This window comes from Onychomys torridus, chromosome 19 (genome assembly GCF_903995425.1).
Source record: "Onychomys torridus chromosome 19, mOncTor1.1, whole genome shotgun sequence".
Taxonomy (NCBI): domain Eukaryota; kingdom Metazoa; phylum Chordata; class Mammalia; order Rodentia; family Cricetidae; genus Onychomys; species Onychomys torridus.
Window position 1 is genome coordinate 40,639,782 of NC_050461.1, and position 12,579 is coordinate 40,652,360.

The 12,579-nt window shown below is 38.2% G+C and overlaps 1 protein-coding gene across 4 annotated transcripts in view; it reads left to right on the plus strand.

Annotated features, from left to right (window-relative positions):
* The window catches only part of Pex3 (peroxisomal biogenesis factor 3), a 32,534-nt gene that overhangs the window by 13,400 nt on the left and 6,555 nt on the right, over nt 1-12,579 (plus strand). For all 4 annotated transcript variants that reach the window (XM_036168815.1, XM_036168816.1, XM_036168814.1 and 1 more), the window contains exons 3-10: nt 112-193; nt 5,518-5,561; nt 6,954-7,078; nt 7,312-7,378; nt 7,461-7,515; nt 8,270-8,438; nt 11,058-11,128; nt 12,080-12,202. In XM_036168815.1, coding sequence (XP_036024708.1) covers nt 112-193; nt 5,518-5,561; nt 6,954-7,078; nt 7,312-7,378; nt 7,461-7,515; nt 8,270-8,438; nt 11,058-11,128; nt 12,080-12,202 — 736 coding nt within the window. The remainder of the gene's footprint in view (nt 1-111; nt 194-5,517; nt 5,562-6,953; nt 7,079-7,311; nt 7,379-7,460; nt 7,516-8,269; nt 8,439-11,057; nt 11,129-12,079; nt 12,203-12,579) is intronic.

Genomic DNA, 12,579 nt, shown 5'->3' on the forward strand with positions numbered 1-12,579 from the left:
TTCTCCCAACTCTTCTAGTTGCTGCTATTATCATAAAGCCTAAATAAAGCATATGACTATCTCAGTGAGTGCTCATGTGACTCGTGTCTTTGTTGTCTGTGTGTGTTACAGTACTGTCCATGCTGCCAACGCTAAGAGAGGCCTTAATGCAGCAACTCAATTCCGAGAGTCTGACAGCTTTGTTGAAAAACAGGTAAAAGCAAGTTATGTTCTTTGGCTTACTGGAGTGCAGCCAAAGTCTATAGAATGAACCAAACACCTTTAATAAGTCCTTGTTCCCTTATTTTTTTAATTAAAACTTATACAGGCTCAGTTTAAAAAAAATGCATAGGTCACTTAATCAATATTTAACTTTATTTAAACTCTGCCTCATTATACAAATCATATGGACACTAACATGCGTTGTCTTTATATAAATGTTTTTATCATTTTTACATGATTCAGCAGCTTACTTATTGAGTGTTTATAGAATATATTCCTGCATGAGAAATGTAAAGCTAATAAAATTATGCTTAATATTGTGCTTCTAATAGTGTTAGCAATGTACTAGACTGTTGTGGATAAGGCACATAAATTTATAAGTAACTGACAAAATGTTATACAAATATAACGTGAATGTGTAATGCTGACAAATTATTATGGCAGTTCAGAAAGCACTACCCACATAGATGACCTAATGTGTGGCATATGGTATGCACACAGGCGTTAGAAGTTAGTGTGATTCTGTATTAGTTTGAGGAGACTTCTGGTAAACAAATGGCTACTTCTTTGATGAGCAAAATATGGGCAGTGGTGGTTTCACTATGTAAAGTTGATGGCTGGAAGGAGGGGGAGGGCAAGAGAGACAGAGGAGGGAGACAGGAGAGAAGAGGAGGGGGTACAGGTGCATGTTAAGTACATGCTCACCAAGGAGTTATACCCCCAAACCAGGGAAATCTTAGTAAAGTGGTTATACTGAAATACCTGCCTGGCAATAGTGAGCTTCTGAAGAGCCAGGGTTGAGGGGCTGGGGAGGGGGAGTGGGAATAGGGTACTGTTTCCTGATTCTGTGGCAACCCTGGTGCTAGGTGCCTCCCACACATACATGCTCTTGTACAATTTTCACAATATGTGAGTCAGATGTTATCATCTGCACTTTGCAAACAGAAACTTAATACTCAGGTTGAGCAACAAACTTGACAATTTTGCTTTGTTGTTTCTTTTATAATACTGGGGATTGGACCCACAACCTCACTCATATGAGGCAAATACTGAGCTACATTCCCAGCTCTATTTGAAACATTTTCTATGATTCAGAGAACACTTCCCAAAATAACAATGAACTTGTGCTGAAATTTAATAGCTGATTAAAATATAATACCAGTGGCAGGTGACTGTCATTCTCAGAAGTAGACTGAATTTAATCTGTTTTACAGATGTAAAATGTGGTTTATAAATTACTTTGCGTAATTATATAAGAAGGTATATATGAGCAAATTAATCTCAGTCAAATAAATACCTAATAACTACTTGCATGCACATAAGTAAAGGGCAAAAACTAAATAGATTTTAATTGCCATAAGCTTTAGTCTTATTTAGGAAGCAAAGCCAAGTTAAGTGAATAGGAGTTTTATTTTAAAAAAGGGATAATGGCTATAATAATCCTGGTGGTGGCATTACTCCTTCTTGGCAAACTTGTTTCCTATGAAGCCCTCCATTCTAAATGCTTAGAAGGATTCTCACTAAGATATGGCCTGGGTGTGAGGCTCAGTGGGAGAGCGTACACTTAGCATTCTCAAGGCCCTCAGCTCAATCTCCAGCACCAAGAAACAGACAATAAAAACCTAGTAAAGTACCTTTAAGTTTAAGGCATTGAATTGACAGCCAAAGGGGGAAATGGGTTAAATATAGTACAATTCAAAATGTTAATTCCATGGTAAAACAAACACTAAAGGAGAATGCCGGGGTTTAGAAAAAGATTGACTTTGCAAGATAATGTAAAAAACTTGACTCCATACACAAGAAAAAGAATTTCTTAAATTCCTGAGTTTAAGGTTCTTCCTATTCACTCTTACACATATGCACCTAAATGTTAGAACTTTCTTCCTTGCTGTTTGCATTGTAATTACTGGTTTGCAATTGGTAGATGTGCACTTTGAAAAGCATTCGTCTAAAAAGGACTAACAAGACCTATGACTTGATGATTGTTTTTATGTTAGAATCCAGTCAACTCTGGTCTCATATTAACCTGCCAAGCAAGTTGGTTTTCTTTTGAAATAAATTAGTTTGTTCATGACTGATAAAGGATGAACAAATGATCTGATAGCCTGCTTTCCGCAGGTGTGTGATAGCAATAAAGAACCACCACTGGCAGAGACTCCTAAACGCCCTCTTCACAAGCAACAGCTACTTTAGCTAAAAGGCGAGTTGTTTTTAACTTGGACTAGATGTCTGCTTGAAGAGTCCTTTGAGCAGAATCTACATAGAAAGTACTTTCTCTGTCCTATATGATGTGAAATCAGAATTTCTTACAAAGATAATTACATGTATGTGCATTTTTGTTTCATCTGTTTTATGATCCTAGTATCTCAACCAGGACCGCATACATGATAGGTAAGAGTTCTACCACTGAGCTACAGTTCAGAGTGACAGGTGCAGTCTTCTGATGAAGATGGCCAGTAGAGAGGTGCTTCCTGGTTGCTCTCTCTGTTCTCACCCACCAAATGAAATATGCCTTAGCAAGTGTGGTTTCGGTTCCCGTGCTCTAATTTGTCCTTTTACACATTGCTACTGCTAAGTATGTCCTGTCTTGTAATACTGGCTCAGCTTCATTATAATAATAACTCTAATTTTGTTTTGTTTTGTTTTTGTGAGACAGGGTTTCTCTGTGTAGCTTTGCTCCTTTCCTGGATCTCACTCTGTAGACCTGGCTGGCCTCGAACTCACAGAGATCCACCTGCCTCTGCCTCCTGAGTGCTGGGATTAAAGGTGTGTGCCACCACTGTGCTGCATTAAGGTCTCTCTTAGCATGGACAGCACTGTAACACACACAGAAAAATAGGTACTATATTTAACCCATTTCCCCCTTTGGCTGTCAATTCAGTGCCTTAAACTTAAAAATAACTCTAAATTTTTGAGGGTTATTATTATTTGTGTGTATGTGCATGCATGCACACACACATACCCATGAATACTGGTTCCTACAGAGCCTGAAGACATCAGATGTCACTGGAGTTACAGGCAATTGTAAGCCACCCAGTGAGGGTGCCAAGAATCAAACTCAGGTCCTCTAGAACAGGAGTATTTTCTCTGAACCTCTGAGCCATCTCTCTAGCCCCATAACTCAGTTTCTTATTGAAACACAAATTTATGTCTAGTTATAAAAAGGATTATTGGCCTGTGTTTTGTATCTTTGTGTTCTAGTAAATAATATTCATTATATTTTATAAAAATATTTAGGCAAATTGAAAATAGTAAAAATCCTTGTCCTCTGACCCAGGTGCTCTGGAAAGCACTGCATTATATCTCCATGGTACATTCACACACTCTAGTACTGCACCACACTTAAAATACTTTTTATGATTTTTATTACATTGTATTTATTTATTTTGTATGTGGAAGTAACAGGATAATTTGCAGGAGTTGGCTCTCTCCTTTTACTGTGTTGGTTGGTCCTGGGAACTAATTCAAGATCATCAAACTTGGCAGCAGGCACCTAAAACCCACTGAACCATTTTTCTGACCCATAAATACATTTTTAAATAAATATGCCTTTGTGCTATTGTGGACTAAACTCCTGGATGCATGGCTATCTTATTTTTAAGAAGATAAAAGTTATGTAGTATGTCTCCATTTAAGGAGCAGTTTTAAATATATTGCATAATATACATATTTATATAGTACAAGAGGGAGGCATATTAAATCACCTGTGAATAGGGAGAGAAACATGATATTCAACATACAAGGTATATAAATTTGACTTTATAACCCTGCATTTTATGTGATTATAAAACTATATTTAATTTTTAAGTAATACCAGATATTTATAATAAAGTAAACTAATCTGAATGTTTCCTGTTAGATGGTATCACCACAAAGACAGAAACTATGCCATGTGTCTTTAAATCTGAAATGTAATTAAATATCCTGAGTGGAATAAATACTCTTGTTACCCAGAACTTAATAACTCAAAGAAAATAACCTTTTGAATATTGCAGCACTATTTTAAGACTACTATTCTTGAACTGAGGGGAAAGCAGACTAATTATGTTGTTTTCACTGATTTCTAGTGGGGGCCAAATAAAATGTGTGTGTAAGATCAACAAAATTAAAATCCTATAAAGTCAGCTTTGAATTAAACTATCACTATAAGCTTATGGTATAATTTATCTTTAAATGTGTACATATAAATAATATATACATTTCTAACAGCTTATTCATCAGTTTTCTCTTAATAAAATCCTTGCAAAAGGGTTGTTTAGGCTTGTGATTTTGAAAGTTCCAGGCAATGTGGGATGGCAATTGTGGGCCTGGCATAATGGAGCAAGCTGCCACCTAATGGACAAGAAGCAAGAAGAATAATACTAGATGGGCCAGGGTCTCCAAATCCCCTGGTGGGCATATCTTTAATGACCTAGAACCTCCCAGTAGCCTCCAATTCTTACAGGTTCCCCCTACCTCCCAGTTAAGTCAGCCTGATTACCAAGCCTTTAACATACAGTAATAGACAGCTAATATAGAGTAGGCCAAACCATAGCACTGGATTAACACACTGAAAATGATGAGAAATAATCCCTGACCCAGAAGCAGTGGCCAGCCTAATTGTCAGAAGCAGCTGTAGTCTCTAACATTTCCCACCGCCAGCAACCAGGACTCTTAAAGAAATGGATAGTTTCCGGTCTGCAGCAAGCATAGACCAGGATCAACTCAGAACAGCTTTCCTTTTCAAAAAGTAAAGAGTAGTGGGCTCATGCAAAAAGATTTAAAAGGCAACCTAGGGGCTGGGGATTTAGCTCAGTGGTAGAGCGCTTGCCTAGCAAGCGCAAGGCCCTGGGTTCTATCCTCAGCTGGGGGGGGGGGGGGGGGGGAGCCAACCTCAGTAGCCTGTGGTGATTTGAACAGCGAGAGGAAGAATGACTTCGGTTTTCTGTGCATCAGATACGTGTGTCTTCGTGTGTTTATAGTGACTCTGCAACGCAACAAAACCGTCTTACTTACCTTTGCATGATCACAGGATCTACTCGATTATGTGTAAGCTAGTAAGCAGAGGGAAGAAAGTTTTCCTGGTTTTGTTTACTGTTGTAGTATGTCCATGCAGATGCTCAGGAAGAGGGGGAAAAAAGATTGGAAGAATGTACAATGGTAAAAGTGATTGTTAGCACTGCTTAAAAAGAAATACACTTTTTTGCTATCTTGTGGGCTTTGTTTCTTCAGTATTTGTGTGTTTTAATTTTTAAAAGAATACATCTCTGTGTAGTTCAAAGTTATATTTACTTATGTAGATTATTATTTTCGTGTTTTCTGATTTTTTTTCTTTAGACCTTCAAACAAGCTGGAAATATGGGAGGACCTAAAGATAATAAGTAAGCCTGCATGTTCTGTGTAATAGCACATCCTTAAGATATTTATAACAGGAACTTCTTATACCATAGTATGTACATGACTCTTCTTGTCCTGCTTCATTGAACAGTCAGGTTTAATAGAAATATCCATAAAGCAAGGAGATTGGTGTCTGTTTTTTTAGACAATACTTATTGGGTGATGGTGATGATGGTGATATTATTGTGCTTATGTTAGCTATTGTATTTTTAACATTGTATTTTAAAAGAATATTTTTACCCAACCCAAGTAGCAACTTTACTTTGCTGTTATTTGCAAAATTTCATTAGTGATAAAAATTTGAATCAAAGAACATTCCTAGGACTTGTATCAAAACTTCATGCCAGCAAGCTTTCCTGTCTACCATATCTGCTGGATGATGCCTAAGTCTTCACCTGTTGGAAGACAATTAACTTCTTGAGTGTCCTGCATTTCCTTTCAGCTGTCATCCTTTCTCACACGCCCTGTGAGCAGCTATTTCTACATTCTCTTTCTTCATTCTTCACTCCTACTCACCTTTTGTTACTGCATCCTAATTTCTGCTCTTATCTCTACCAAAGCAGTCCTCATAGGCATCAGAAGTCACCTCTGTGGGTCTGAATCCACTGGGGCTTTTCCAGCCTGCCACACTTCTTGGCACAGTGGACACCTGTGCCCTTCTCTGTCCTGAGCACTGTGAACAATGTGTTGTGCTTCTGGGAGGCAAGGTCTTCCTGTTTCCCTGTCCTCTCAACCTCCTCCAGTTCTCACTGGGCTTCTTTCCTTTACCTAACCCTGAAAGCAGTTCTTCCGTGCTCAGCCCTCCTCTAACTCTAAGCTAGCTCTGTGGACATCCAAGTTCTGAAGACACAGCTTAGTTGGGTCTGACTTTGCCTTGCCCCATCCCCACACCCATGCCCGATGGGTCCAGGGCCTCGTGAACACTAGGAAGCAGGCACCGCCAGAGTCACATGCCCAGATGCCTTTGCTTTCCTTTCCCAGCTTCTAATGTACGATTCTTTTGCCTGTTATGCATTTGTTGAGTAGTACTTCAGCTGAGAAGTCATACCTAGCCAACCTTAATGACACCAGCCTGAAATCCCAGCAATTAGGAGGCTGAGACAAGAGGATCCTGAGTTTGAGGTTAACCTGGGTCACATAGTAAGACCCTGCTTAAAAACAAAAAGCTGGGGAGAAGGGGAGAGGAAATGAGACATAAATTACTCTAAACAGGTTATAAAGGGAAAATATTTTAAATTGATATGTTTTTGTGCTTGATCCATTTACAAATTATTTGCTAAAGTCACCTTATTAAAAGTAGTCACAGGGATAGGTCATGATTTTATGATGGTTGGTGTTTTAGTAACAATATCAAAGGGTTTATTTTCTCTCTGAAGGTTTCACAAGAAGCATTGTAGCTGTGTATAGCACGTGTATGCTGGTGGTTCTTTTGCGAGTCCAGCTAAACATAATTGGTGGATATATTTACCTGGATAATGCAACCGTTGGCAAAAATGGCACTGTAAGTTTAACAGACTTCATGGTACACTGCTTTTTGTTTTAAGAGGTTCAGAGTTTAACTAATTTTAGTATTCTGAGTACAGTTTCAACCGTTAATCAGCTCTGAGAAGCGGACTTTTCTTTCATGACCAAATTTGTAGCATTAGGATTGTTGTCTTGGGAGAGTAGACTGGTACATTGAAGACGCTTTTCCTCTGAACACTTAACTTGTTTGACTATTTCTGTTCCATGCAGACAGTCCTTGCTCCCCCAGATGTACAGCAACAGTATTTGTCAAGTATTCAGCACCTCCTTGGAGATGGTAAGATTCCAGTCAGCAGCATGTATGTTTATGCTATTGAGGGAGGTGTTAAGTGAACAAAGCTCTGTGTTTCTTTCAATAGGCCTAACAGAGTTGGTCACTGTCATTAAACAAGCTGTACAGAAGATTTTAGGAAGGTAAGTCATTTTCCCTCTGGCTTCTCTGACTTCCTGATTTAGTGACTAAAAGAGCTGGTTGTGGTGGCACAATTCTGTCATCCATTTTACTCAGGAGGCTGAAGCAGAGGATCCCAGGTTCAAGGCTTAGCTGGCAGATAGAGCTAAAGGCCCGCCTAGATGATTTAATGGCTTCTGTCTCCAAATTTAAAAATAGGAAAAAAAGGGCCGGGTGGGCATATTTAGAGCATTTGCTTTGCATGCATGCTGGAGGGCCTACATTTACTCAGTACTGCAGAGTAAAGGGGGACAGACCATAGAACTGTCTTAGGGAACTGGGTGACCTGGCCAGTTTGTGAAATTTTTTGTAATCTAATAACCCTATGTATTTGTTACAGATCTGCTTTATCAGTTTCAGCCTTTTCATACTGGGGGATATTGTTGAGATTTTATTGTTTATTGATGGATTTCCAAATGAATTAGAAATATATGAGTCATGAGATTAAGGAAAAATACTTTAAAATCGACCTACCTCCCCCTTACACTGAGAAGATCTGTAATTATGGCAGGACTTTGCTTGTGAAATCTGTGCAAAGGTTTGCTGGGGCTCTGTACTAATGGCCCTTATCTGGTGGCTGGCGTCCCAGCCCATTCCAGTCCAGCAGCTTCAGGTCTGACCAAATGGAACAGGGTTTCAGATACCAGCCTATTAAGGAAGGGGTTCTGGGAAGGGCGCTGTGTCATTTCAATTTATCTGACTGTTTCTCTGCTCTAGTGTTTCTCTTAAGCAGTCATTGTCCCTTTTGGATTTGGAGGAAAAACTGAAAGAAATCAGAATTCTTGTGGAGCAGCCTAGGTCTCCTTCTTGGATTGATAAAGATGGATCCAAGTCTTCCCTGTGCCAATACATGATGCCAGATGAAGAAACACCGTTAGCAGCTCAGGTACTCAACCCATAACCACTTCTGTATTTTCTAACCCATACTCCATATTTCATAAATCTGGTACTTTCTCTTGAAATATAGATTTCTAAGTCTTGTGTTTCAGCAATTAAAATAAAGCCTTATTCATTAGAAAAACTGTAAATATGATTTATCATCACACTTATGATATTGAATATTTAGCAGATTTTTATTGAGTCATAGTTAGGGTTCAAGCACTGTGATATGTGCTGTGAATAAAAAGGAGAATACAAGTTTACTACACTTTGGGAACTTAAGAGACAAATTCAGTTTGTATGACTAGCAATGTGTATATGAGATCAAACAGAAACTGGAGCATACCAGAAACAAGATCATGAAGAGCTCTGTCTATCTAGATAAAAAGACTGCACTCCAGTTTACAGAGTTACATTTCAATGAAACTAGGACTACATTCAGATTTGCTTAAATTCATGGTTTCTTTTTGTTACATATTATAGACACACACACACACACACACACACACACACACACACACACGAGTTATACAACGACAGAGTTATACAACGACAAAGGAAAAAAGAGACCCTGAATTTCAATGAGAACGAGGCAGGAGGGATACATGGGAGGAGTTAGAAGGAAAGGGAAAGTGATGTAATTATAATCTAAAATAAATAAGCAAACAAAGATCTGAATTCAGTGTGGATGGTTCACAGCCATTTGGAACTCCAGCTCCATCTTTGTCTCCCTCTTCTGGCCTCAGACACTTGTACTTACATGCACAAGAGCATGAACACACACGCACGCGTGCGGTTAAAAATAAAATATTTTTATGAATAATGGCTCTGAACAACAGCCTGAAGGATGCTCTAACCACTCAACTGAGAAGCAAACAAGCCTGGTACAACACCAGCTCTGGTGTTGTTACACCCCAGTGTGTCCCATGCAGATATTATAGAAACTCGTTAAGGAAATACAAATGCCAAAAGTTTTTGGTTATATATTTAGATTTCATAACTCATTTTTAAATTAGTGGATTTTTTACATTATTTATAGGCTCAATTGAATCCCTTCTTTGCCATTGAAAAATAATAGCTCTCATATACAGCTGAAGAAACCTGGAACAGATGGTTCTGTAGCAGGCAGGCCCTGTAGACTATAAACTGTTCATTTTCATTGCCCGGGAGTTTTTTCTTCCCCTGGGGACTCAAATGATGATCTATTTGGGTGCTGAGAGACACTAGATTCAAGATTAGGCAAGAAAGAAAAAGAAATGAACTGGAGGAAGGGAGGGAGGGAGGGAGGAAAGGAAGGAAGGAAGGAAAGAAGGAAAGAGAGAAAAGTTGTAATCTATAAAGGGAGTCTTAGGAATTGAAAGATTAAAACTAAATTGAACAAGGAGACAGAATTAATGAAAGTGCCAGGCATGGTGGTACACTCAGGAGGCTGAGGCAGGAGGATCACTTGTTTCAGGGTATCCTAAGTTCCAGGCGAGATTGGGCAACATAGGGAGACCTCATCTCAAACTGAAGAGAGAGATTAATGAAAAAAACAAAACAAAACTGCAAATTGTTATAAAAACAGGATCTCATGGAAATGCACAAGAGAATTTTAACAGTTTAAACCCATCAAACAGTTTCCAAATTTGACAGTTCAACAGTGGGACAAAGTAAAAATGATGCGAAGGACTGAATGGAATGAATGAAGAGAGGAAAGATGACCCAAGGCAGGCTGAGTTGGATCAAAGCTTGAAACTTTAGACGAAAGGGACACACAGAGCCTCACAACTGTTGGAATAGAAAGAAGTGGGGAGGGGGACCTCACACATCCCAATAACATTTCTCAGCAGTGCGAGAAAAGAAAGACTTTTGTTTGGTGTGTGTTGGTCTGTGCTCTGTCTGTGTAGTGTAGGTGTGCGATGCATCCGTGTAAGTGTGTAGATGAATGTACCACTGCATAAGCGTGTGTAGACTAGTGCAGGTGTGTCTTCCTCTGTGGCTCTGCACCTTATTGCCCTGAGACAGACTCACTGAACATGGAGTTCGGCATTTTGACTAGGCTAGCTGGCCAGTAGGTTCTGAAATCCACTTGTGTCTGCTCGTTCATTAATCCTGGGTTATAGGCATGTGTGTCTGTACCTGAATTTCTACATGAGCACCCAGGGGATTTACACCTGGGTCTTCAGTTTGCAAAGCAAGGACTCTTACCCACTAAGCCAGCACCCCAGCCCTATTAATCTTAATATCTGTTATTTTTCTTTGTCTAGATGCTAGAAACATCTAAAACAAACCAAATAAATAAGTAAACAAAACCTTACAAAGTATACTTCAATCCATGTTTTAAATACTACTTACAAGTTTACATAAACCTTTATAATTTTTGTTTTTCGAGACAGGGTTTCCCTGAGTAGCTTTGCACCTTTCCTGGATCTCACTCTGTAAGATCTCACAGAAATCTGCCTCCCTTGCCTCCCAAGTGCTGGGATTAAAGGTGTGCGCCACCACTACCCGGTATTACCTTTTTTAATTTGAAAGTTTTGGTTGTTAACAAAACAGATTTCCCAAACCCTTGAGTTTTTACTGTGTTTACCTTTCATGACTTTGTAGTATTTGAAACCCTGAAGTTAGAATTCTAATTTTACAGGCCTGTGGGCTTTCTCCAAGAGATATTACCACTATTAAACTTCTCAATGAGACAAGAGACATGTTGGAAAGGTATGTAGAATGGATATAAATGTATTTGTATTTTCAGTGTAAGTAAGGCCATTTTCTAATGTTTCCTTATCAAATATTCAATATAATATTATGTGAAAATTAAAAATTTAATCTATTCCCCTCCTTTAGGTAGGATCTCCTATATAAAGTAGAAAGAAGCAGAGTTGTTGTTTTTTTTTAAGTAGGTTACATGTAGACATTTCCATGCAAGCTTATCGTGTACTTCGATTATATCCCCCATGTTTCCTCTGCCTTCTCTTTTTTCACCCCTTTCTTAGTTCCTTGATACCCTCTCTATCACCTGTCTCCCCAACCAGTAATTTCATCTGTTCCCCTAAACAGCTTTACTATCTATTATATAAATACATGATTTTTGTGTCTACATAAAATGTAAAACCCACAAATGAGAGAAAATGATGTTCATGTCTTTCTAAAACTGACTTAATTTATTTAACATGATACATTTTCATCCAAATATTACAACTTCTTTCTATGACTGAAATGTATTCCAGTGTGTATATATGCTACATTTTTTGTGTTCATTCTTCTGTTGATGAACACCTAGGTTTGATTGCATAACTGAGCCATTTTAAATCATGCTGCAGCAAACACCAGTGTGCAAGTACCTCTGGTATGTTTACTTGGACCCTGTCGGATAAAAACTCAGGAGTGGCATAGTGGGATCACATGATATGTCTACTTTAGTAGTTTGAGAAACCTTAATACTGATGTCTATAGTGACTGATTTGCTTGTATTCTTGCCAGCTGATACTTTTTAAGATACAAATTGTATCTTAAATTGTAAAAATAGACAGTTTTCATGCGATGAATATGAAAACTAGATTGTAACTAGAAATGTTAATGATTCTGAAAGGTAACCACATAGTTATTGAATTTGTTTTCCTTGTCCACCAAGAATCTAAAAAGTAATATACTTCTTATTTTATCTAGTCCAGATTTTAGTACAGTTTTGAATACCTGTTTAAACAGAGGCTTCAGTCGGCTTCTAGACAACATGGCAGAATTCTTTCGGCCCACTGAACAGGACCTGCAATATGGTAACTCCATAAATAGGTAAGATAGTGTATAAAACAGTATAATATGAACAAATGCTCTTAAAATGTGATGATTTAGATATAGTTAAATTTTTGTACCAGATAAAAAGGAATCTTAAATGATAAATTGTACCGAGTTTTCAGCAAATTAAACTGTTCTAAACCAATGACTTCTGAATTTAATAATAAAACTTGTTTCTCCCCATGCCATTGCCACTACAATGAAGTATTTACATTGTGAAACTACCTCTTTATTAAGTCATAATCCATTTTTGAAAATTCTTTCAAATAAAAAGCTGATAATGTAGCCACTATTGGCCTGTATTAATTAAATGGTCTGATGATGGTGATAACCAGGCATTCTTGTAGATTGTTTGGTGAATTATTTCCATATGG